Source organism: Galeopterus variegatus, unplaced genomic scaffold (genome assembly GCF_000696425.1).
Source record: "Galeopterus variegatus unplaced genomic scaffold, G_variegatus-3.0.2 Scaffold1524, whole genome shotgun sequence".
In the NCBI taxonomy this organism is placed as follows: domain Eukaryota; kingdom Metazoa; phylum Chordata; class Mammalia; order Dermoptera; family Cynocephalidae; genus Galeopterus; species Galeopterus variegatus.
Genome location: NW_007727635.1, coordinates 148,253 through 174,460, shown reverse-complemented (window position 1 = coordinate 174,460; position 26,208 = coordinate 148,253). Strand labels below are relative to the sequence as shown.

Sequence of the window (26,208 nt, the reverse complement as noted above, 5' to 3'; positions counted from 1 at the left end):
GGGAGTTGATTTTCCTTCACAGAATATTATGAAGGGGTTTGATTTATCATGAAATTTTAAATGTTTTAAATAACATGTTTCCCAAGTATATTTAAAGTAAGACTTTATTTACATGAAACTAGTTTTATAAATGTTTATATAAAATTAGGGGTATCTATAATGGCAGTTTTTTGCTATTCCAAATATCTGGGCACATACTAGAACTATATGTTATTGGTACAGTGACTAGTCCACCAAAAATCTGATATGTGTGGCGGGGCTTTATATGGATATCATACCATAATCATTACCCAGCATATGAGGGACCTGCGTTCAAGTAATTAAATTTCCTGTTTCTCTCCAATGGGTGAAAAATGATTTGATCAGTCCTCAGCATTTTTTGGTTTTTCTTTTGCTTTTGTTTTCTTTATGTGAAATAGGAAATAAATACTAATTCTGTATATTGTTAATTACCAAAAAGCAAGCAAGAATCGTTAAACTTGTGTGTTTACCAGCAAAAGCATGGTTGTCACAGGAATCACTCACTTCAGCCAGCATCACATTGGCCTCTGTGAAGGCACCAGCACATTAGTCGGGGATAGTGTTCACTCCAGCACCATGTACCCCGTACTGGGCCACATCATTCTTCAGCCCACACGTAGTCAATCAAAAGACATGTTTATTAAATAATTTCATTGTTTGGATGTTTCTAATGTTTATAATTGCAGAAAAGAATCTCCTGCCATTTTTGAAATCTGATAGCTAGGCTTCTTAGATGTAGTTTATGTTTAATAAAGTTGTTTCTGTGCTGACAAATTTCATATTGATTTTTTGTTTTCTTTTCATAAAGGCACTCCTCTTTATGCTGCTCACTTTCGTCCAGGACAGTATGTGGATGTCACAGCCAAAACGTAGGTTCTCACAGCAGGTTCTCTTTTCCTTTTGTTTTCCTCATATATTAAAAAAGAACAGAATGAGTAAAAGTACAGTCTTTGCAGTCAGTACATAAAGGATACATATTATTCTCACTCATAATTCTAATCTTTAATGCTACTGACTGTACTGGTTTTAAAATTTTATTGAATTAGTTATATGGGAAGAGTTCTCATCAGGTTACAACTTTTATTTTTTTATTTTTTTATTTTATTTTTTAAAATTTTTAATTAATCAATTAATTTTTTATTTTCATTTTACTTCTCAATATACATTGTAGTTGGTTTTCACAACTTTTAAATTGAGCTGTATGCTTCTTGAAATGGGTCTACAAGAAAGATCACATTACTTAGGTTTTTAGCGGGTTGGGCCAACATCTATTTTGAAGATCGAAGACAACATACAGTTTGGTGAAATACAAAGGTACTTCAAAAAGTTTGTGAAAAAATAGAATTAAAAGGTAATGCAATCTTTCCATGAACTTTTTGAAGTACCCACATAAACATGAGCAATGATATATGATGGAGTTCCTTTACGATTGTATAGTTTAGTTATTGTCTGTTCTTTCCAATTCTAGGAAACAATTAAATTAGGAAACATTTTCTACTATTCGTGACAGTGGTGGTTGTGTTTAAGGTTCCCCTAAAGTAACCATAAAACATTTTTTGTAACTGTTAAAACCCTATCAGAGGCTGGAAGAAGAAATAGCATCACACCTTAGGTGTCTTCAGTAGCGTGACATTATTCCTCAGTACTACATAAGTTAGATGTCTTCCATAAAAGCAAAAATTTTTTTATACTTAAACAAAGGTTTAATTTGATAGAAATGAACATTTAATTATCACTTTAACAAAAATGCTGACTTTGACTCATATTTAGACTGGGCATTGGTATTTTTGGTAGTGTAGCTTTTTTATAGCTTACCATTTGTATCAAATGGCTTAGGATAGTTCAGTTCTGGCTAGATGATCTCCAGGAAACATTTATATCTTAGAGAAATAGTTTTTCAAAAATTTGTTGAGGTTACCTCACTATAGAATAAAATAACCAAGACCTTACGTATGCATATATAGGAATTGTTCAGTGTAGGTTATTGGGATTCACATGACCTAGGTTAAACAAAACTCCAAATTATCCATTCCTTTTGTTTTCTCAACATAGATGATAATTTCATTTCTCTTTTTGCCTCTTTTCTCTTTTTTTGTCATATGACAATGTATACAGGCATATTCTGACAAGTAAACCTTTTAAAATAAACAATTGTTCACAGGTATTGTTTTTTTTTTGTTTTTTTTGTTTTTTTTAAAAAAGATGACCGGTAAGGGGATCTCAACCCTTGGCTTGGTGTTGTCAGCACCACGCTCAGCCAGTGAGCGAACCGGCCATCCCTATAGAGGATCCGAACCCGTGGCCTTGGTGTTATCAGCACCACACTCTACCGAGTGAGCCACGGGCTGGCCTGTGTTCACAGGTTGTCCACAGTTGTCCTCTGGGGTAGTTTTATGATCACAGTGACTAAGCCAGAGTGGCTTTTATCCAAGGAAACCAGATGAATGCCAGTGCCAGTTTTCTTAACACAGTTAGATATATTCTTCATTTCCACACCATATTCACCTAGTTTCAAATATAGGCCATTGAAAAAGCTGCTAGATGCCTTTACCTTTGTTTAGCTAGTTAGAAATAGAATGAGATAAATTGGTACTAGGGTGGGTCCTCTTTTTAGAGATTATGAACCTGTTCCTTTTTTTTCCTGCTTCCTGATAGTTGTGGACTCATGGACCCTAGTTGCCAGGGCCCCTACTCTGTTTGTTCTGCTTTCCTTTTGTCAAGCCCTCAAAATATTGGAGCTTTAAAGCTTTGATTTGGTTAGTTGAGGAGGTATGTGTGTTGTGAGTCATATTACTTTACTTTTTCATTTCTGAATTAATTAGTATATATAATAAACTACTACACAGTAACTGTGTTAATTTATACAAAGGTAATGTGTGAATTCCGTTATATATTTTACAGGATATATGGGACATTCTGAGAGGCCACTGTTAGTAGATGCATTGTAGCTAGACTTGTGACTAGCTTGGATTAGAGCCTAGCTTTTCAAATATGTGTTATGCAGTAAATGCTTTCATCTCATATGCTGCTGTTGAGTTTCTTTGGTTTCTTAAAAGTTATTTTTAAGCCTTCAGCCTTCTTCTTGTGAATATTAAGGGTAAGGGGAAGTTGTTCTGTTTATTTTTTAAGGTCGTGTTCCTAAAAAACAAGATTCTGTAAAAATCATGTGCCAGCCTCAGGACTCAGTAGCTATTAAGAGTTGGGAGAATAACTAGCCCTTCAATTTAAAATAGTGACAGGTGTTTCTGGAGAAGGGAGGACCTCCGTTTGAGAAGATCCCCACTAGTGTATGGGCTGCAGTACAGTATTCTGATTGATTTTCTCTGTGTAACAGTGAGGGGGTTACCCCACATGTGTATGTGCTATATTCTGGTGTACGTAACTTATGGTGTTACCTGAGATCAGAATGAATTGGACTTTATTTGACCCTTTGCTAATGTATAATCTGCTGGCTATAGCTCTAGTAGCTGGCATATTGTTATGGCCTTAAGACCAACAGTAACAGCCTCTTCTTGAATACATCCTTAAAAGTGTTCCTTTTAAAAATAATTTTAATAATTGCAATAGGAAATCTGCTTACATTGAAAAATACATTGTTTACCTGTGCTGATTTTGGTTATAATTTTCTGTATCAATAGGTAAATTTACTAGTATCACTTTGGAATGTGAGGTGAATATATATTTACCAGTTTATTTTATTTTTACTTTTATACCAGAAATAGTTTTTCATCTAAAGGCTCTGAGAATACAAATTCAATTTTGATTGTATGGGAAAGATTTTTACATCTGATACATAAAACTGTCTAGCAATATACTTTTACACAGTTTCATTACGTTGTTAATAGGTAATAAAACCCAGTCTTTGAAATATGGCAGTTGTATTTAATTCATTCTAAATAAAATTTTTAAACTAGCGTATATAATGATATTTCTTCTCTCTACTCTACACCGGTATACCTTTTAAAGTTTATATTCTTGTTCTTAAGTAGCAATTATATTCCATTTTAACTTCTAGTAGATGATGGTTTAGGGTCTAACATTTTTCCCTTTTTCTTTGGTCTCAATTTTGAGGAGGAGACGGCTATAAATAATTAATAAGTATAAATAGTGAGTGAGATGAGGTATGACTGTTGAGTGTATCCTCAGCATAGGATGTTTAGCCATTCGTTTTTGTTGAATGCTAGAATTGCTTATTATAATTTGTAGTAAAAAAAAAAAAAGAAGAAGAAGAAATGAGAAAAGAATTAAACTAAGAACAGACAAAAGAAAACTGTAAAAATGCATTCTGCCACATTTAGGGGAAAATGTTAGGTCTCTGACTCAAAGGAATTTAAGGACAGATGATAGTAGTATATCCATAACAGTGGGCACAGAGGGATACTTTCCTGCCAAGTGTCGGATTGAACTTGGGGGGGGGGGGGGGGGATGGAAATCAGCTTTAATTCATAAATACCAGTGACCTGAAGCACATAATAAGTTTTTTGTTTATTTCTTGTTTTTTGGAGGGGCTGGGTGGCATGGGGTTGTGAACTCTTGATCTTTGGTTACAAGGCGGCACTCTAACCAGCTGAGCTAACCGGCCAGCCCTTACTGAACTTTGAATTCATGACAGTGGCATACCTGAAGTAATTTTTTTTTCTGGTTATCTGGAATTTGTTTATTTATTATTTAAATTTTGAAGCCCATATTGAAGTTATAAGACAACTCATTCAGGTACCTAAAAGAATTTTTCTTTCTGGAAGAAAGATAATCTAAAAATCTTGTCTACAGGTCTGGGCCCATTAAAACAACACATGTATTTTCAGGCATAATCTTACTATTTTAATAGCAATTTTGAACATAATCTTATTACTTAAAAGTTGTCAGTGCCCTTTAAATTCTTATTGCCCTTTTGTCTCAAAATGGAAAATAGTCACTTATCTTGATAATGTTGTCGTAGTAGTAAAAATCAAGGGGAGTGTGGTGGGGGAGATTAGGTAATTGTTAGAACACCTCTGCACATTTGCTGATATTCAGTTAGTTTGAGTTAGTTTGGGTTCTTCCATTAAAATATCAAATTGTGTAAAGAAGTATTATTTCCCATCAAAGTCTTAAAGGTGGTTAGAAAGCCAGGGGTATTCCAATAGCCAAGATATGGAAACAACCTAAGTGTTCATCAATGGGTGAATGGATTTTTAAAATGTGACTTATATACCCAGTGGAATACTATTCAGTCTTAAATTCTGCCATGTGCAACATCATGGATGAACCTAGAGGACATTATATTAAGTGAAACGAGTCAGAAACATATACCAAATGATCTCACTTATATGATCTCACTTATTCATAGAAGTAGAGTGTTGCTTTGCGTTGCTTCGCCCCCCACGGATTTGTCACCCCACTTCCCCTGGGTGACGGAGATGAAAGGATTACTCAAAGCCCATCTCTTCTGAGCAGTGAGAGGCCCCGAAGTGGTTAATCTCCTGGAACCCTCAAAAGAGAGGGATCCCTTCCTTGGGAAATTAACACTGAATTGGGGTTCTCTTCCTGCATTTATTTTCCAGACCAGGAAGTTACAGGAAGAGAAGAAAGGTGGAATTATAGTTTAACAATATAGGCTGGTAACTTTCAGTGAAACAAACCAGATGACATTCCAGTAAGGCAATTAAGGGGTCCTATCAGCAACAGTTTGATCTTAGCAAACATTCCTTCTTAACAGCAGTTTCTCAGTATCTTTACATAACAATCAGTAACTAGTCTGTCTTTGAGCCAGCAACCTGCTGTGCCACAATCCTTATCTTGCAACAGAGACATACCCTGAGGGAAATTTCCAGTCCTCCTCAAGGTCAATATTTGAAACTGCAAGGCTTTGGAAAACTAGGCCCTGTGAAGTACATATGCTTTATAGTATATTCCACAGCAGAGAATAGAATGGTGGTTACCAGATGATGTTTGAGGGGGGCTATGGGGGGTGATGCAGGTAGACAGAAAAGGTAGATGTTGGTCAAAAGGTAGATGTTGGGTATAAAGATTCAGTTAGATAGGAGGAATGAGTTCAGGTGGTCTATTGCACAGCATAGTGACTGTAGTTAAAATAATGTATTGTATATTTCCAAATAGCTAAAAGAAAGGATTTTAAATGTTCTTACCACAAAGAAATGATAAACATTTGAGGTGATGGATATGCTAGTTTGCCTGGTTTGATCATTTTACAATGTATATATATCAAAACAGCACATTGGTACCCTATAAACATATACAATTCTTATTTTTTCAATTAAAAATACAATTTTTTTTAAAATAAAATTAATTTTTAAAAAATAATTATGAAGAAATTAAACAGGATGCATGATAAAGAATACCTGAGTGAAACAAGATAAGGAACCTTAAAAAAAGAAAAGAAAAAAAAATAAAGGCCAGGTACATCCTTAAAAGAGCAAAGACCGTGGGCTCTATATCTAGTTCTCCACGTTATTCAGTAAAGGGTGCCTGTGAACTGCCAGAAACCCTCTCCACCAGCTTGTTCTTCTGACTGGGGAAAACAAGATATGTGCTGTCTTCACAATATAATTGCTGTCCAGCCCGGTATCTTTTTGGATTTATTTCATTTTGGAGTGCGGGGGGAGCAGGGGCTGGCCAGTACAGGGATCCAAACCTGTGATCTTGGTGTTGTAAGGCTGCACTCTAACCAGCTGAACTAACCTGCCAGCTTATAGTTCATTTTTAATAACCTTATTTACTGGTTCTTCAAAGCAGTATATTCTTAAGCATATTAATAAAACAATATACAAAATGAGTGATTAGACTATAGAGGTAAATTATCTCTGAAAAAGTAATCCCTTTTAAATCAAAGTGAATGTCTGTTTTAAGATAAAGGCTAAGTTTGGAGGGTGGTGTTTTAGGGTTATATTTATTGTTTTCTTGCTTTCAAATTTTTTTATAGTAGGCATCTATAATTACCTCCCTATTTAACTCTACCAGGTAGCTTTTTTTTTGACCCAAGGTCAGCAAAATTAAGGCCTAAAAGAGGCGATCTAGGTTGGTGGCTGAAAGCATGGGCCTCTCCATAATTTGTGATCTAGACAGCTTTCTTAACCTCTTTGTTGCTTCATCTTTAACATAAGAATAATTATAGCACCTACCTCATAGCCATATTGTAAAGACTGAATGAGATAATGCATGGAAGGCCCTTAGCCAAAGGCCTGGCACATAATAAATTCTCAAGAGTATTGGTTATTATAACTATTGTTGATATCACCGATTTCTAATTTGTTTAAATTTGAAAAGGAAAGATCTATGTTTTCCTTAATAGGAAATGCCTTTTAAAATAAACAGAAAACATGAAGTCATTAGGAATCAGTCCTGGTATTTTCTAGTACATTAAGTTATCACTTTCTTTAGATTATCTCTTATATAGTAAAGTAGCTGTACAAAACACTAAGTAATTTTAAAATTACTTACTGACTGCTACATCTAGAATTTACAGAGTAGTGAAGATGCTGTTGATATAGCTTCCTACCTCTCATTTGCTAGGGTATTTTTATATTTTTGCTCTATTCTGTTTCTCAAGAGGCAGTATGACCTGGGTTGAAAGCATGGCCAGGTGCTTGTATTTATTTACCAGAAATTTGACCTTGGGCAAGTGGCTTGACCTGTCTGGATTTAGATTTCAATATCTTTAACATGAGGGTATAGAATTAAATGGTTTCTAAGATCTCTTTCAGTTCTAAAAATCTGTTTCCAAAAAGTTATCTCAGTTTTCCAAGTGGCATAACTCACCCTTATCTATATTAACGAAGAAATAAAACATGACAGTAGATTCACAGCATGTGGCAATGTAGTCTTCTAATCTGCTGGAGAATGTTATATGGCTAAAGACCTTCAGAAAACTGTTATGTCCTTTCATGATATTGTAGAATTGGTTATTTGAGTTTTCTTTTTTGAGAAGAGTACAATGCACTCAGAACAGCAGATGTGATGCTCTGGGTTTATTTAGGACAGCCAGGGAATGGAAGGAATCATTGCATATTTGACTCTTTATACTATTGAATGAGGTAGATTTGATGTCAGAAAAGCTAGAAGCAGTGCACTGTTAACAGTCTTCATGTTAATAAAAATGTTCCCAGATATCGATGGGAGGTTTATGCATAGTTTTTAGACAGAAGCCAAATACCTGTATTTCAGGTCATGCAGTCACAAACGTCCTAGGGAGTTACAGCTATACGGACATTCCATGCCAGCTTCTAACTATATGTGAATGGAACACAAAGCAACTAGAAAGTTCCACTGTGACTGACTTGAGGGCTCAGGAGCTGTTCATCATTAAACAAGTAGGTTTAGACAGTAACACTGAGTCAGGTAGAAATGGACTCCCAAATTTTACTGAGATCTTCAGTAGAGACCTTTGAAGTGTGTGAAGATGACAGTGAGTAGATAACACCTGGAAGAGTTTGTTGAAATGAGGAGCAACTGTAATTAAAGAGTAAAATGTTTGTGTCATATTAGTTCATCATGAGTTAAAAGTTAATTCTGAGGTAGATAGTGAATTAGCTAATAAACCTTTTATATAATGTAATTTATTTTGCAAAAATCATCCTTTTTTATTGGAATTTTTACGTTTGTTTTAAAACTAAGAGCATTTAGATAGTTTAAATCTAAAACATAGCGAAGTAGTTATATCCTACAAGAAATTCTTTAATGGTGGTTTAGACATTTGTCTTTTATATTCCTCAGTACTTTTTCACAGTTAAAGATTTCATCTTAGCTCTAATCTGTTCTTGGTGGTTCAATTTCAGAAAGAAGAAGCCCAGTAGTGATTTTGGCTAGGAACTGAGGTGAGCCTCCATTTCCCTGTATTCAAATGTTAACCGTACATAGAGAAGCTAATTTTAAACCTGTGGTTTCCTCACCATCCCATCCCTGCCTCTATATTTATTAAATATAAAAATATATCCTGATCTTGGAGCATCCTTAGGGAAGTCAAGAGTCCTCTCTTCATTTAATACCCATTTACTGGTTTTCTGAGAGATTATGTGCAAGGCATTTAAACTTACAGCATAAATCAATTAAAGAAGGAAGGTTAAAATTTAATTTGGAAATGATTCTGATCAAAAAACCTCTAGTATGGATTTTTATATTTTTAATAAAGAGAAACCAGTAATTTGCAGGTGATGTAACGCTGGATGATAAACACTTTCAGTTCTGTCTTCATGGCAATGGTAGAAAGATAGTGCTGTAAGAAGGTGTTTGAGACAGGGGAACAGAGTGAGCAAAGGCATGAAAGACTGGCATATTTAGGCGTTCTTGGAGTAATGTGCTATGACTAGGATTTGTGGTGGACAGTGTTTGAAAGGTAGGTTGGATCTGGTTATTAAAGGCCTTAATGCTCTAAGCTAAAAAAAGTTATGAGGAACCATCTAAGGTTGTGGTTTAGTTAGTTTGCATGTTTTTTTGCTGTTGTTCTTTTGTTTTTTAAAGTAGGGGACTTGTGTGATAAGATTATCATCTTGGGAATTTCACTCTAGTGGCCATAAAGGGGGATAGCTTAAGGGGGGTGATGTTCTGTCTCTGTTTCTGAAGTACTGTAATTGAACGGATGGGGCACTTCTGATTGGATATGGTTGGTACATCTGTGGAATGGGATGACAGCAGAATTCTTGCCAGAGGGCAGGGTTTGCAGAACTCGAGCTTATTAGTAATAACTTCAAGGGGTCAACATACTTTTTCTCAAAGAGCAGATAGTAAATATTTCCGGTTTATTTTAGAGCATTATTGTCCATGTTGCAACTATTTAATCTGCTATTATAGCTTTAAAGCAGACAGAAGTAATATGTAATGAATGTGCATGGCTGTATTCCATTAAAACTTTATATATAAAAATAGGTGGCCAGTGCAGGCCATAGTTCGTCAACCCTGCTGTAAACAATAGGGAGAGGAGAGAGAACCAGAGGCAGGACTCTGAGACCATCTTTTCGTGTAGCAGCAAGGGGAAGGGGACTTCTCAGAGCATTAGGGAAACAGGAAAATAGGGAGGAAATGATGACAGCTGTGGGCTGGTGCTGGGGAGTGGGGTGAAGGAGGGGTAGAGGCCATAGAAATCTGGACAGTGACTGAACATTTCATATCAAAGTATTACTAATTTTTTTAGGTTGTTATAATGGTATTATAGTTTTCTTTAAAAGGATCTTTATCTTTTAGAGATCCATACTGAAATATTTGTGAATGAAATGATAGGATATCTGGAGTTTGCTTCAAAGTAATCTATTGGAGTTGCAAGGGGAGAGGAATAGATGAAACAAAATAGGCCTGGAGTCAATAAATGTTTGACACTGGGTATTGGATACATGGGTTCCTTGTACTAGTCTCCGTGCTCTTGAATATGTCTTAAAACTTCCACAATAGAAAGTCATTTTAATAAAAAACTTTTGGATTTGAGATTAGGGGATTAACTTCAGCATGCGTTCCAAAGAGTAATTGGAAAGGAAAATGGATTGCAAAGGGTGGATGGTGGATGAGAGAAGGAGAAACAGTTTGCTTCCCAAAGAGTCAGGTAGAAAGAGGAGGAGAAAGATAGAGAGGAGAGAGACGTAGGAGAAACCAGTGGCAAGGGAGAGACTCGGGGGATGGAAATTTTGGAGAAAGTTCTCAGAGGAGTCAGAATGGATGGGTTTAAGAGAAGGTGCAATTTCAGAAGCCTTTTAGGGTCTGTTGCTCATACCTCTGCATTCCCCTAGCCCAGAATTCTTCACAGATCATCAGTGTCAAATTATGTCCCTCCTTCTTCAGAATGCTGCCAGAAATTATCTCCTAAACTAACCCCATATGGCTCTGCTCAACCAAATCACTTCAACAATCCTGCTTGCGCATTGACAGAAGAAATCTCTTAGGAAAATCGTTTTCATATTCTGCAGATGTTTTAATTTTTTCAATGATTCCTCTGCTTCTGTTTGTTCTTTCATTTGCAAAATCTTTCTTTTTGTCCTTATTTAAAATTAAAGTTCCTTGTGGGTATGGGCGTTAAAAAAAAAAAAAAGAAAAAGCAGGTGTATGGTCATTCCTTACCTCACAGACATTTTGTTTTGTCCCCATATAAAATTATACCCAGAATCATGCAATGAAAGGCAATTTCCCACAAAGTAAAGAAATACATGATGGATTTGTTTTAAAACCTGTGTGTCTGCTGTTAGACATTTGAACATTTGTCACAATGTAGCAAGGGAATGAAATTCCCATGGTAGTAATCTCGAGAGATTTATAGATTGCAGTGGGAAACACTAAATTATGCATTCCCTTCTGCAAGATTCTTATATTCAAACCTTAAAGGCCCCCACCCCCCTTCCTTTTCTTTATACCATCTTTTTAAACTAAAAGAAATGCTCATTATAAACATTTGGAAACTAGGATGGAAGAAAGGAAACTAATCCTCTTTCTTCCCATGATGCCAGTAACAAATTTTACTGACTTGTCTAGGCACTAGGGCTAAATAATGCATAATCCCTGCCCATCATGCACTTAAAGTCTCCTAAATTAAATGGTTCCTCTGAATTTTTTGATGAATTTTTGGTTTAACAAGTTTTTTTTCTGCTGTCATTAATTAAAAACTACAGCCGAAAGGGGGTGAGGGATATAAAGCATGCATATTATGTGCTGTATATCATTTTTAGTAAAATGAAGATTTTATTTTATGTGAACTGTGAAAACTTTGTATTTGAAATGTGCCTGGGTATTCTATGTATAGATTAGTTCATTATTTGCTTTTGTTCTATTTTTGTTCTCAAGTGGGTGACAGCTGTGGGAACTAATAGTATAGATACCTGTACCACCCATGAGTCAACAGGTGCACTCTGTTCTCCCTAATTTTAATTAAGCCAATAATTTGTCATGTCATTTGTGTTTTATCCTTTTGTTTAAAGGTTACTTTTTGAAGAGGTTCTCCTTGTACACAGTATAACCACATGGTGTATTCTAAAGCTAGTTTGAAAAACAGTTTCTGTAATTAACGGACAGATAATTAGCACTTTCAGGATACCACTATTCATCTTATAATCATTTACTCTTAAAATGAGCTAAATTGTCTTCTGTAACTTACCTGGCATGTGTTTTATTGGTGCATGTGCTCACACTCTCTCTTTTTAAGTAAGAGATGAATCATTTTGAGAACACAAAAGGTACAAGTAAACTTTTTACCAAGAACGGCCAGTGTTAAAATGTGGTATTTTAAAAACGTGTTCATTTTATATTAGTGTTGCCAGTCCTTCTCTCCTTTTTTAAGTGTTATTTGCCAAATGATATGATAGATTCAAATGATTCTTTCGGTGTTTCTTTTTTATTTTTAAATTTCCAAGCTCTTTATTTTCCAAGTATCTTCTAAAATTTATCGTTAAGTGGAAATACTTATTAAATTTTTGAAGCATGATTTCAGTAATATTTGATTATCATAGATTCTCTTCTTAGATGTTAATTTATTTACAAAATTATATAATGACTTTTTATTTAATATGTTAAATTTCTACTTCAGCTCTTTGATCAAAAATAAGAATTAATTTGATTTTACAAGGCAAAAAAATTATGTACACACCATAAATGTTGCAATCAGGGCATCAATCAGGGCTGCAGCCATCTCAGAGTTCATCTCTAGCAGAATCTGTCTCCGGGCTCACTAACGTGGCCATAGGTAGGCTGTAGGTCCTTGGTTGTTGGCCGAAGACATCCTTGCCACATGCCTATCCATAGGACAGTTACATTATGGCAGCTGGCTTCCTTCAGAGTCTAGCAAGCAAGAGAGTACCAAGTTGGAAACTAGTCTCTCTGTAGCCAGATCTTGGAAATGACATATCATCACTTTTGCCATATTGTTTCTTTTAGAAGTGAGTCACTAGGTCCACCCAGATTCAAGGGGAGGAAATTAAGCAAGAGCATGAATACCAGGAAGTAAGGATCTCTGGAGTCCATCTTAGTGGCTGCCTGCCATATCTGAGTACTTTGAAACTTCTAGAACTTTACCTCTTTTACTGCATCATCTCCACAGGATTATAATGATAAAACTCCCTGTTCAGATAAAACTCCCTCCGCCTCACTTGCTGTTGCCTCACAATCTTGAATTAATCGTTTTATATAGTCAGACTGCAGGAAGGGGTGCAAACTAGAACAGAGATAAAGGGTTTTCATTTGCAGTTTTGCTCTTCCAGCCTTTTCTAGTTATTTAGATAAGAAGCTTTGTTAAAACTCTAAGGTGCTATCAGGAAAGCATACAGTTGGGAATATTGTGTGCTCTGTTCATTATGTAAATTTTAATGTTTGTTTTGTTCAGTATTGGTAAAGGTTTTCAAGGCGTCATGAAAAGATGGGGATTTAAAGGCCAGCCTGCTAGTCATGGTCAAACAAAAACCCACAGGAGACCTGGAGCTATTTCAACTGGTGTGAGTATAACTAATGGTGCTTTTTTTAATGCTGAATATTCAACTTATTCACATATAGTGCTCAGCCTGTCTTTGAGATCAAGTCATTTTAATCTGACTCTAAGTGGGTCCCAGTAGTTGTCACACTTTCATGGGTACTGGCCTCACTCATTTTCCAGAGCCAAACTTGAATCATTTAATTATATCCCACATACTTATGAGAAGTATTTTCGACACTGTTCTGCCTTCTTTCCCATTCCCTTCTCTGTCTCCCATCCTATTCTCTGAAGTCGACTGCAGAAATAAGGAGTTAGAATGCTCTTCTATCTAGCTTTACTGGTTCCTTCACAGATTTCTTTTTGCATTAAAGGAAATAGTTGAGAAAGATTGTCCAGGTCAATGCCATGGTGCAGGGGAAAAGTGATAGAAAAGAAATGGAGAAATAAATAATAAGAGCATAAGAAATTGAGAAAGGACCCTTTGTATTGCTAATTGAGTCCTACTCTCCCAGAGATATAACATAAAGAGCATAGAAGAGTTTTATACTTTGGAGCATGCATTCTATTTCTCTCTTAATAAGAGAAATACAGATTATAGCTACTCTGAGATACTAATTTGTTATGTAGCAGATTGTGTTATTAAGCTGTTTAATTTTTGTCACTCTGTTGGCAAGAATATAGGGAAACAGTCACTCTCATGCGTTATTGATGAGAATATAAAATAGTGCAGCCTTTATGAAGGGGGAATGTGACAATATCTAACAGAACTACACATGCATTTACTTTTGACATAACAATTATGTTTCTGAGAATTTACCCTGAAGATATTCTCCCAAAAATGCATTTGTACCAAATTAAGAAATGCATTGCAACGTCATTCATAATTACAAGTGTAAATGTCCATACCTGGGAGTTGATTAATCAACTGCAATATATCTACTCAATAAAATACTATGCAGCTGAAAAAACAATAAGAATATCATTATGAAACAATTAAGTGATTTGCAGGGTTTTAGGAAATGTATATATTTTCTGCTTATTCTTAAAAGAAGGACCAGAAAGATAAATCAGAAACTAATGAGATTGGTTACCTATAAGGGATGGATGGAAACAGTGTGGAAGGGCTTAGGAGTGGCAGGAGTGACACTTCCCCCGGTATACCCTTTTGTTATACTTTTTACTTTTTGAACCATGTTAATGTTGTACATATTCAAAATAAAAACAGTGTCAAGGGGGAAAATCTAAAATGGAATATAATTAAGTAATAAACTTAACTGTTTCAAATGAATAACATGACCACACTGAAGAGGGAGGAAAGAAACTAACTCAAGTGACTTGAACACAATAGTTTGGCTGCGTACCCTGAGTCTAAATTAAAGATGTACTTTGCACAAATGTTGAATTCTAGTTTGGTTTGGTTTGCAGTGTTGTCAGTTAGCAATTCTGAAATAATTTTATGTGAATTGTCAGATTGAGTGGATAAGTAAATATATTGGTAATGGAAGCCAGGTTTCTCTGTATTGGAGAAGGGCATTAAGGTATGAAAAAGGGGAAATTAGAATGAACTGTCTATTATTGAATTTGAATTGTAGGTATCAGTATGCATGTGTGTGTATGTACAAGAAAGAGAAGTGATATAGATATGTATGTTATGTGTATGTTTATTTGTATTTATGTCTTAGCTCTTCTGCTTGAAGGACCTAAAATTAAAGATACTCCATAGCAATGAGCACACCTAGAGCTCAGATCTTGGTTTGTAAACATCATTCCTCACTGAAAGGAGCTAGAGTTCCTTGGATATTTGGCTTATTTGATGCATGGGGCTGGAAGAATACAAGATGAATCCAAAACATCATGTGCAAGAAAGCAAGGTGCTTAAACAATGATGGGCATGTGAAAAGAACACAGAAGCCAACTTAAACAGGCTCCCATTTGCGAAAACTGGGAGCTTTTAAGTTTGAGCTTAAAAAATGATAGTAACAGAATTTATGGAGTAAAATTAGAATCCATGAGTTTATACAGATATAAATAAATAAAATTGATGAATAGGTAAATAAGTAAATGAGAGAAAAGAAAATGCTCTTGCTTACAGTATAATCCCAACTAATAAATGTAGAAGGAATGGTAGAATTAGAATATCACTGTGTGGTCATAGGAATCATTAGATCAGGCAGGAATTATCAGATGCTAAAACAAGTGATAAAAGCTTGATGAGGACTACATATTTACATAGTCTCAAACAAATTGTCTATTAATTACAAAGGGAAAAATAATAACCTTAGAGGGGATTAACCTAGTAAACACATCCTCACCACATTAATCAAAGTTATACATCACCAAAATAGTTGGGCAAGCACACATAATGTGCCTCCTGATATGATTCCTAGAAAAGAAAACACCATACTTCACTGGGATTCCTGCCAAAAATGCATCACCTGAATCTAAGCATAGGGAAACATCAGACAAGCCCAAAATGAGCCATATTCTTCAAAATAATTGGCTCGTACCCTTCAAAAATGTCCAAGGTCATGAAAGAAGGAAAGGCTGAGGAGCTATTTCAGATTTAAGGAGACTAAAGAGACATGACAGCTAAATGCAATTTGTAATTCTGAAGTGGACCTCAGACTTGAGAAAAAAATAGCTTGTAAAGAACATTATTGGGGCAGTCGACAAAGTTAGAATATGGACTGTGGATTAGGTAATAGTTCATTATATCTTCTGAGTTTTATATTTGTACTGCGGTTATATAAGAGAATATCCTTGTTCTTGGGAAATATACACTGAAATACTGACAAGTAAAGGAGCATTATATCTGCCACCTAATTATAAATGATACAGCAGAAGATGGTACATATATAAGGAAAGTGAATGGTAAAGCAAATGAGCAGAATGTAAACAACTATTGAATTTGGGTAAAGAGTCTGAGAGTTCTTTATGTTATTTTTGTAACTTTTATGAATGTGAAAGTATATAGTTCTAACTTATGTAAAAATAAGCTATGAAGATTAGATATAGATATAAATTTAATAGCTATAAAACTCTTTAAAAAAACATAGTAGTAAATCTTCATGACCTTAGATACAACACCATAAATACAAACAATAAAACACTATATAGATAAATTAGACTTCATTAAAAATTTTAAATTTTGTGGTGCAAATGATACCATCAAGAAAATGAAAAGACAGCTCACAGAATGGAGGAAAATATTTGTAAATCATATTTCTGATAAGACTTGTATTCAGAATATATAAAGAACTCTTACAACCAATAGTACAAATATAACCCAATTAAAAAATGGGCAAAGGACTTGAATAGAAATTTTTCCAAAGAAGATATTCAAATGGCAAATAAGCACATAAAAAGATGCTTAATATCTTTAACCATTGCCATTAGGAAATACAAATCAAAACCACAGTGAGATAGCACTTCGAAGACACACCCTGACATGGATGTAATTAAAAAGGTGGATGATAACAAATGTTAGCAAGGATGTATGTGAAGAAACTGCAACCCTCACACATTGCTGACAGGAAGGTAGGATGGTGCAGCTGCTTTAAAAAAGTTTGGCTGTTGCTAAAATGTAAAGTGTAAAGTTAGATGCTTAATATCTTTAACCATTGCCATTAGGAAATACAAATCAAAACCACAGTGAGATAGCACTTCGAAGACACACCCTGACATGGATGTAATTAAAAAGGTGGATGATAACAAATGTTAGCAAGGATGTATGTGAAGAAACTGCAACCCTCACACATTGCTGACAGGAAGGTAAGATGGTGCAGCTGCTTTAAAAAAGTTTGGCTGTTGCTAAAATGTAAAGTGTAAAGTTATCACATGACCCAGTAATTCCACTCCTAGATCATACCCAAGAGAGATGAAAACATGCACATAAAAGCTTATATGTGAATATTCAGAGCATCAATATTCATGTTAGCCAAAAAGTAGAAATAACCCAAATGTTCATCAGTTGATGAAAGATAATTAAAATGTGGTATATTTATGCAATGGAATATTATTTAGCAGTGAAATGGAATGAGATATCAATAAGTGCTGCAACATGAGTGCACCTTGAAAACATGCTAAGTGAAAGAAACCAGTCATAGTATACCACATATTTTATGACTCCATTTATATGAAATGTCCAACCTAGGCAAATCTGTAGAAATGAAAGTTGATTAATGATTGCACAGGGCTGTGGTGGTTGGGGGGAGTGGCCAGTAATGGGTATGGAATTTCTGTCTTGAGTTGATGAAAGTGTTATAAAGTTGATTATGTAATGCACAACCCTCTCAATATACTAAAAACATTAATTGTACACTTTAAAAGAGTGAAATATGTGGTATATGAATTATATCTCAATAAAGCTCTTTTTAAAAAAATTAAGCTTGTAGAAGAATCTATTCTCATGACTTGGGTTAGTTATTAATCATGAAATATACTGTTCTGTGTTTGTGTAATACTTTCATTAAAGATTGACTAGTAAATGCCTTTATAATCCAAAGAATTAGGGTTGTATTAGAGAGTGTAAATTTGACAAGGGAGGCAGAGTTAGTCTTTTCTTTAATTCTCTTAATCACAGTGCTTATAACAATATATTTGTAGAATGAATAAGAGTGATACATAGTCTATAATACTCAGAATTGTCTTTTGAGGTGTGGTGGTTACATAGTAACCAGTTCTGATACTATGATGAGCCACTTCCACTGGGAGTTTCACTTGTTAATGTGGGAGTAGCTGATAGAAAAGTGTTTATATTCTAAGAATTCATGCATCATGAGAAACTTTCCCATTTTAAGTGTAGTTCAAATTTGCTTTTTTAAATGTAGGATTATTGTCCATTATCAAAGTGAAAGTCAGAAATTGTGTGAAGCTATTTGATTTATGTGAATCAGAGACAACCAGGACTAAACGAACTCAAATATTCTAATAACTAACTCTGTCTTTTAATCGTTTTGGCCAAGGAAAGTAACATCAAAAGCAAGGAGGAATAGGACCATTACAGCAGCAGTGGTGTGGATGGAGTCCATTATGTCAGTTAATACAGAAGATTAGTTGAAAACAGCCCAGGCAGTCCATTTTTTGCTTTGAATGTGGTGTGACTTGTATGTGTCCTTTATTTTTCTTTTTTTTTTACTTCTTAACCAGTATTGTCAGTTCCTGCTCTTTTGCTACTGAGTTTTTCTCCTAAATCTGTATTTATTTTGTCAGTCTAATTTAGAAAGGAAATCTTCTAGGGGTAAATGTGTCTAAATCCATATTTAGTCCTTTTTGGGGCCTGGCAGAATAGGGGGAAAAAATAAAACATTTTAGTAATTCCTGCTCTTAGTTTGCATTGTGGTTTGATCAATATTGTTTGAAATTGAGAGTATCTAAAAGTGTTGTCTTTGGTTCTCTCATTTAGGATATTGCCAGAGTCTGGCCTGGAACTAAAATGCCTGGACAAATGGGAAACATAAATAGGACAGAATATGGACTGAAAGTAAGTTTCTGAAGTGGCTCTTTTTAGCAACTGTTAAATTGCCTAATAAATGCAAAGGCACCAGAACATATATTTAATTTGTCTGTGTATAATGGTTCTAATAAACTTTACAGTTAGGGTGGAGGAAACGTGAATTGTGAGTGTGTGTGTTGTAGTCATAGTTATAGTGATAGTAGTAGTAGTATATATTTCACTTAATATCTAAGCTGTAGGATGTGCAGTCATTAAAAAGAAAAAATTTGTGTTCTACTATTTGAACTGGAAGATTTCCACAAGATATTGTTGCATGAAAAAGAATCAGAACATTAGGTATAATACTCTCTTTTTATGAAACAATGAACAAAAGCTCCCTGTATGTGTATATTGCTATGCTGTTATATAATCACAGAGAAAAGTGGAAGGTTATCTTGTATTATATGTCAAATATATGGGTGGATGGAAGTGGATGTGGTAAGGAGGAGAAAGGAAGACAATCAAAATGGGGATTATAGCACTAAAAAAAGGATTGTAATAAACATCTATTCTTACCAAAATATATATGTATTTAAAAGAGAGGAAGTTAAGTTCAATCTCAAGTTGAGGAATGTATGTAATGTCTAAGTGAAAGTGAGTTGTACTAAAATGAGTGCTATATAATTATATTTTTATTAAACCAAACAACTATTTTATATATATATGCATGTATGTTTCAAAGTGTAGAGAGTACAAAGAAGAAAAAAGCCACCTATAAGAACAACACCCAAAGATAATCATTGGTAAAATTTGATGCATGTTCTACTGTCTCTGTTCTAAATATATTTTATTTATAGATTTTGACCAGCAGAAGTTTTTCAAATTTGATATAATTAAATCTAAGATTTTTTTCTCCTATTACGTTTTCACTTTCCAGAGACCATCTTTCTGTCTTCATTTTCTCTGTGTGTATGTGTGTGAGTGAGTGTGAGAGAGATTTCAATTTCTGTAATATAACACTTCGCCATTATTAGAATGAGCTGTGGGTCAGAGATGATTTCTCCTAAGAGTATTTTCTTTTGTCAGTGCCATTTCTTGACCAGTCATTCTCTCCCATTTATGTAAGTTTTTTCACCACATGAAGATCTGTTTAGGGCGATCTGCTCAGCCCACATACTTTAGAAATTAGATCCATGAAGCTGTGGCTTCCCTAGTTTCTAGTTGCAGCAAACTAGTATTAACTAGCAATAAAATAAAGTTGAATTTGCATTTGTTATTAATACTGTTATCAGAGTCCATTGAGATATCCAAGTAGTCTTAATCATCCAGTCACATTTTTATTTAAAATGAGTTTTCAACCACTTCCATAAGACATATCTCTTATGGTTGTATATTACAGTTCATCCTAACTCTTAAAATTTGATTTCATTTTGTGCTTTAGGTGTGGAGAATAAACACAAAGCACAATATCATCTATGTAAATGGGTCTGTACCTGGACATAAAAATTGCTTAGTAAAGGTATGTATAACTGTCTTTATTTTCTATTGTTCATTTATGTGGATATGTGCCATAAATTCTCCTTTAACACATATACAGACAGTTCCTGACTTATGATGGCTTGTCTTATGATTTTTCAACTTTATCACGGTGCAAAGACAATACGCATTCAGCAGAATATCAATAAATTACATGAGATATTCAACACTTCATTATAAAAAAGGTTTTGTGTTACATGATTTTGCCCACCTGTAGGCTAATGTATGTTTTCTGAATATGTTTAAGGTAGGCTAGGCCAAGCTATGATATTCATCAGGTTAGGCATATTAAATGTGTTTTTGACTTAAGATATTTTCAACTTATGGTTCATCTGGATGTAACCCCATCGTAAGTCTGTGGTTTGAAAATAAGTAACTGTTTTTCTTATGTTCTCTGCTGAATTTTTCAGCTTTTTAGTAGTACCTGAGTAAAAAAATGCACAAAATAACCTATAATCTATGTCCGTAAAACCAAGAACCTGTAAAAAAAGGGTAGGACCAATAAGCAGAAGCATTTTCAGGAATATAAGAAGGATATTAGGATAAGTATTGCTGAAATATCAATATATCTCTGTCCTTCCAAAAAAGAATGCTTTATTTTTTTAAGAGTTACTTTGACAAAGGAACCAGGAATGCGTGAGGCAGAAATTAGAGTCAATATTGATTTGATCATCACATACTGTACACAAATACTGATAGTCAACTCTGTACACCGTAAATATTTATAATCAAAAATAAATAAATTTTTTAGAGAAAAAAAAGGTGGGTTAAAGGTAGATATTTTAGGAAGAAATTTTTGTTACTATTGCTAGCATTACTATAATTATACCTTTAAGTGTTTTTCTTAAAAATATGTATTTTCATTTTAGAAAAATTCAAAAGCAAAGTAAAAGGGAAAAAAGTACACATAGATTTGAAGAGAAACTCTTAAGCACTAAGAGATTTAGTTGTACCACATAAAATACAAAATAAGTATTCTACCTAGGATTTAAGCCAACATAATACAAATTCTCTCACTTCTGAGTTTTGAATCTTCCATTCTGAAAATAAATTTGTGGTAGAAGTGATATTAGCTATTTCCAGAAATATATTCTTTATTGATTTAACTGGGTCGTTATAATTTTTCTTAAAGAAAAAATGCATTTGGTGGATTTTTGCAAGTTCTTTTTTTGTTGTTTTTAAGTTTGCAAGTTTTTAAGTAGATTTTCAGTCCCCAAGTTCCCCAGTAATACCTATGGTAGACAGTTAGTTGAAGCCAGCAGGTTGTCGTTGTACTTCTCATAACATTTTGGCTTCATGATTCAATGTATCCCTAGGTCCACACTCCAGATCTATTACAGGTTATGAATATCATAACATAATAAAAGAGAAAAAGGGAGAATTATATTCCGTAATAAAATTATACTGGATAGAAGATGGTTTTTAAATGTCCAATCCTCCTTTTCTGCCTGCATTACTGCATATAGTGTGCTGGGCTGGCTTTCTAGTTGAACCTTAGCTGTGCTGTGACTTCTCAAGTACCACCTCAGCAGCATCTTCAGCACCAGCAGGAATGAGTAGGTCTACTATCTTGTAAAACCATAGTACATTCAGTGATATTCTCATCTGGATGTTATAGTTTATAACCAGCAACATTTATTACTCAGATTTACCACCAATTTCAATAAAAGATTGCTTGCAAAAACTCAGTCCACTCTCTTAACTGATGATGGTTTGCTATATTCAGAAGGTGCACCAAAGGCAGTTTGGAAAGAGGAGTCTAAATAGACTTTGAGAAACTGTAGCATCAGAGAAATGTCTCATCTACTTTGAACTGTTAACACACTTGTGAATACATTTTCAACAAACATTTGGTAAAAAAGAACTCATCCTAAAAAAAAAACTTTGAAATATGGTGCCTACATAACTGTCTTTTGTAACCTTAAACAAATGTCTGTCCCAAACATTAGGGTGTGGATTTGGGGGGTGTTTCATGAGTGTATGCTTTAAATGTCAAAAGCTTGCTGTGTCTTCTCCTGCCATTGTTTCCATTATTCCAGTGGTTCCATAGCAGGTAAATGAGCTCCCCCTTGCCCATGGAGCAAGTCATTCCTAGAAGGCAGGCAACTTCATTAATATCCACTCACCTGTCAAGAGCTTTTGCCCTCTCACAGTACAGGACTACCAGTAACTTTTCCTTTTTTTAAATTCTAAAGTTAGTAAGGATAGCCTTAGGGATGCCCAACCTGTTTAGTTAAGTGTAAGCTTTTTTTGTTGCTGTTTGGATTCACTAAGTGTGTTTGGAGAGCTTAAAGAACTGTTGTTTATAGCATAATGTAGTGTATGTTATTAAATACTATTCATTTGTGTTTGTCCCTATGTCCTAAGATGTAATTTAAATTTTCTTTTCAGATTTGCTGGGTTTTTTGTCTGTCTTTCCCCCACCTTAAAGGGTTTGGACTGGTTTGCCAATAGACAAAAAGAATGAGGTAGATACCTGAGGGAGTGTTGGTAAAGGCAGGGAAATAATAAAGGCAGAAGTAAGATTAATTACACAAAAACACATATCATACAGTCTTACACATTTGTTAAAGATGGGCTGCAGACTTTTGGCCCTCAACTTTAGAGCCACCAAGAAAAAAAAGAGAGATGAGATGTCATCGTTTATGTAATTGATGAATTATATTACTGTACCATTTACCCTTAGAATATATAAACAGTACTTCTGCTATCTGGAATATTTCTCAGATATAATCTATAAATGTGTAAAAGAAACAGAATTAACTGGGTCATTTATGACTAAATATTTATCAGATTAGCACAGAAAGTTTTGTTTATTTGCATGAGTTTACTTTCAGTCCTAAATAGTGAGGAAGTTTAAATTTGTAAGAATATGATTTTTTTTTTCCTAGTTAAGGTTCAACCCAAGATTAGTGAATTGGGGGAAAAAACTGAAGTTTATTTTCTTCTGGGCAACTTACTGATAATTGCTTGAAACAATTTTAGTGAGGGATTAAAATAGATCTGTTTTTCTGTACTTAGCTGTTTCTAGCAGCTGTGTACTTATTTCAACCAAATTATTCATTTCTTATTGCCAAAATGATTATGCCTTATTTTACTCTGTGTATATAATTATATGTAATTTTTTCTCTCTGAATGAAGGCTGTGGAATGAATCAGAAGAGAAACTTTTAAGAACCCAGTAATGTTTTCCAAAAATAAAACTCAGCATTTTAGTTTAAATCAATATCTATACTAAATTTCCTTGGTTTATGAATTCACAGATATAATTAGAATTTTGTAGAACATAAAGAGTTAACAGCTCTTACAAAGACCTATAGGTTTATTGTTTGTGTTGTGCCAAATATTATTCTTGATAAGAATGCTGTTTACTAAATATAAGCTAATTTTCTTAATAAAATGTGATATTTTTGGTTATGTGCTCTTAGTGTTAAGACTGACAAAAATGCCTAGTAACTTTTTTTTTACTTCAGTTCAAAAAGTTTATGTATAAAAATTAGAAAATAATAACAATAAACAATGAGTAGATAATAAAATAGATAATTATTAGGTGTATAGTTTATGTCATATATTTGAAAAATAAATCTGGATATAATTGATACTTGAGTAGTAATTTTAGAATATCATTTATGATTTATTATGCAGTTCTAGAGATTTCTATGTTATAATAAGATAAAAAGTAATAATTGGTGATTTTATTCTTATGAGATAGCTGATGAACTTGAGGGAGATTGTTTCTGTCATTGGATTAGTCAAATTTATTGGAATAAAAAGAATGCATTGACAGGTCATTTTACAATATACATGTAACTGTTGTGTTATTCACATTAGAAAATGTAGGAACAGATATTTTTTGATTACTCATAATAGGTGAAACAGGTTACCTTTAAATTACTTAATAAGATTTTTGCCTTTTCTCCCTAGGTCAGAGATTCTAAGTTGCCTGCCTATAAGGATTTCTGTAAAAACCTACCATTTCCTACATATTTTCCTGACGGAGATGAAGAGGAATTACCAGAAGATTTATATGATGAAAACGTTTGCCAGCCCAGTGCACCTTCTATTATGTTTGCCTGACATCATTGGACATGGAAGAGCTTTACATATTTTGTGAGCTTTGATGAGTCAGAACAATAATATAGCCAGGAATTATATCCTCCTTTCTTGGTCACAATACCACATTTCTCATCTTTGTCAAGGGCATAAATATATCACTCATCCCCTAATTAAATTTTTTTAGAAAAATTACTACATTAAACAAATCAGTTAAGTAGACTGGATTTGCTAGAATTGGCAGTTTGCATATAAGCAAAATATTTGTAATTTGTGGACTTCATTCTTTTTTATTACACATTCCCAAAGTTATCTTAATGTTTTTATAAATTTAACTTTTATTAAAGATTTGTCAGTCTTTGTGAAGGGGTGATTGTGGAACAGTAGAAAACCATATGGGTACTATGGTGCAACCTTTTTGGATTAAAAAAAAAAAAAACATTTCCTGAAATCTGTTTTCATTATTCTTCTACATTTTAGAACCTTAAAGGGAGAAAGTGAGATTTTTATTTAAATTATAGAAACATATATGCTATAGTTAAAGGCCTGATAAAGGAAGGGCGATAAAATCATAAATTATGGGTTCTGTTTACACTTTCATTGGGAGGTATAATTATTTTTTAGTTTGATCACTCAATTATAAGATTGGTATAATCATTTTTCCTTGATGCCTTCCAAAGAGGATTTAAAATGACCTGAGATTATGCATTCAACAAACTTTTATTAGTCGCATATTACTCAAAATGTTAATGGACTCTGAGTTTCTCTTCATTATATGAAATTAAGATGTATAAGGGTACTTCAAAAAACTCATGGAAAGAGTTATATAATTTTTCAATTCTATTTTCCATCAACTTTTTGAAGTACTCTCGTATTTGCTAATGGCTACTTATAACAAAAATAGTTAAGCTTAACAATGTAAGTATATAAGCAAGCCTCATTGAACTGATGGATTTCCTCTAGATTTGTTATTTCCTTCAGATTTGTGATTCGTAAACTTAAGAGGCTTATTAACTATAGAGTTCATGTGATTTTCTTATAATTAATGGGTTTGTATTAAAAGGTCCAATAGTACTTTCCCGGCCATATTGCATTTTTCTTCATTTTAAATCCAAATGTAGCCACATCTTTTTTAAAGTTTTCATTTATACTTCATCTTATTCCTTTAAGTATTTATGGTAATTGACAGGAAATCCACACAATAAAATAGTAAAGAAAAAACATCTAGGATAATATAAATTAGAATAGGTGGAGTTTGAGAGGGAGCGGTGCCAATATAATATAGATGAGCAGGCTATGATATTCAGAGTTGTACTCAAATGGTTTGGTTCTGAGTTTCCTGGGTGCCAAAGTAAAACATATAACATTGATCTGTTACATATTTCTCTTTAATCAGTTAGATATTTCTAATTAATTATGAGTTCTTCAGGGTTATTTATATGCCCTAGTAGCATATGTTTGAAAGTAGTACTAAGACTTAATCTGTAATTGAATATTGTCTTGATTTTTATAAGCTTTTGGACAGTGAAAATAGTAGTCTGTATTTGTCTTTAACTAGAATAGGTCCCATTTAAAGTCACCACACCATGTTTGGTTAAAAACAAAAATAACTATCAAACCAGAAATCCCTTAACTTGTTAAAAGTTATCTCAAGCAATCATCACACTAAAGGGTAAAGTGCTAGAAGAATTCTTCTCAGAGATCAAGCAAGGGCATCCTCAACTACTACTACTCAACAGCATTCTTAGAGGTTCTAGCCAGGGCAGTAAGACAAGTAAAAGTAATCAGAT

General features: G+C 33.9%; 1 protein-coding gene across 1 annotated transcript in view; it reads left to right on the top strand.

Moving 5' to 3' along the window:
- LOC103594293 (39S ribosomal protein L3, mitochondrial) overlaps positions 1 to 24,467 on the top strand; it is a 36,139-nt gene extending 11,672 nt beyond the window's left edge. Inside the window, exons 6-10 of the mRNA XM_008577504.1 lie at positions 830 to 890; positions 13,310 to 13,418; positions 18,801 to 18,878; positions 20,272 to 20,349; positions 24,290 to 24,467. Coding sequence (XP_008575726.1) covers positions 830 to 890; positions 13,310 to 13,418; positions 18,801 to 18,878; positions 20,272 to 20,349; positions 24,290 to 24,442 — 479 coding nt within the window. The 3' untranslated portion in view covers positions 24,443 to 24,467. The remainder of the gene's footprint in view (positions 1 to 829; positions 891 to 13,309; positions 13,419 to 18,800; positions 18,879 to 20,271; positions 20,350 to 24,289) is intronic.
- Positions 24,468 to 26,208: the final 1,741 nt, after the last annotated feature.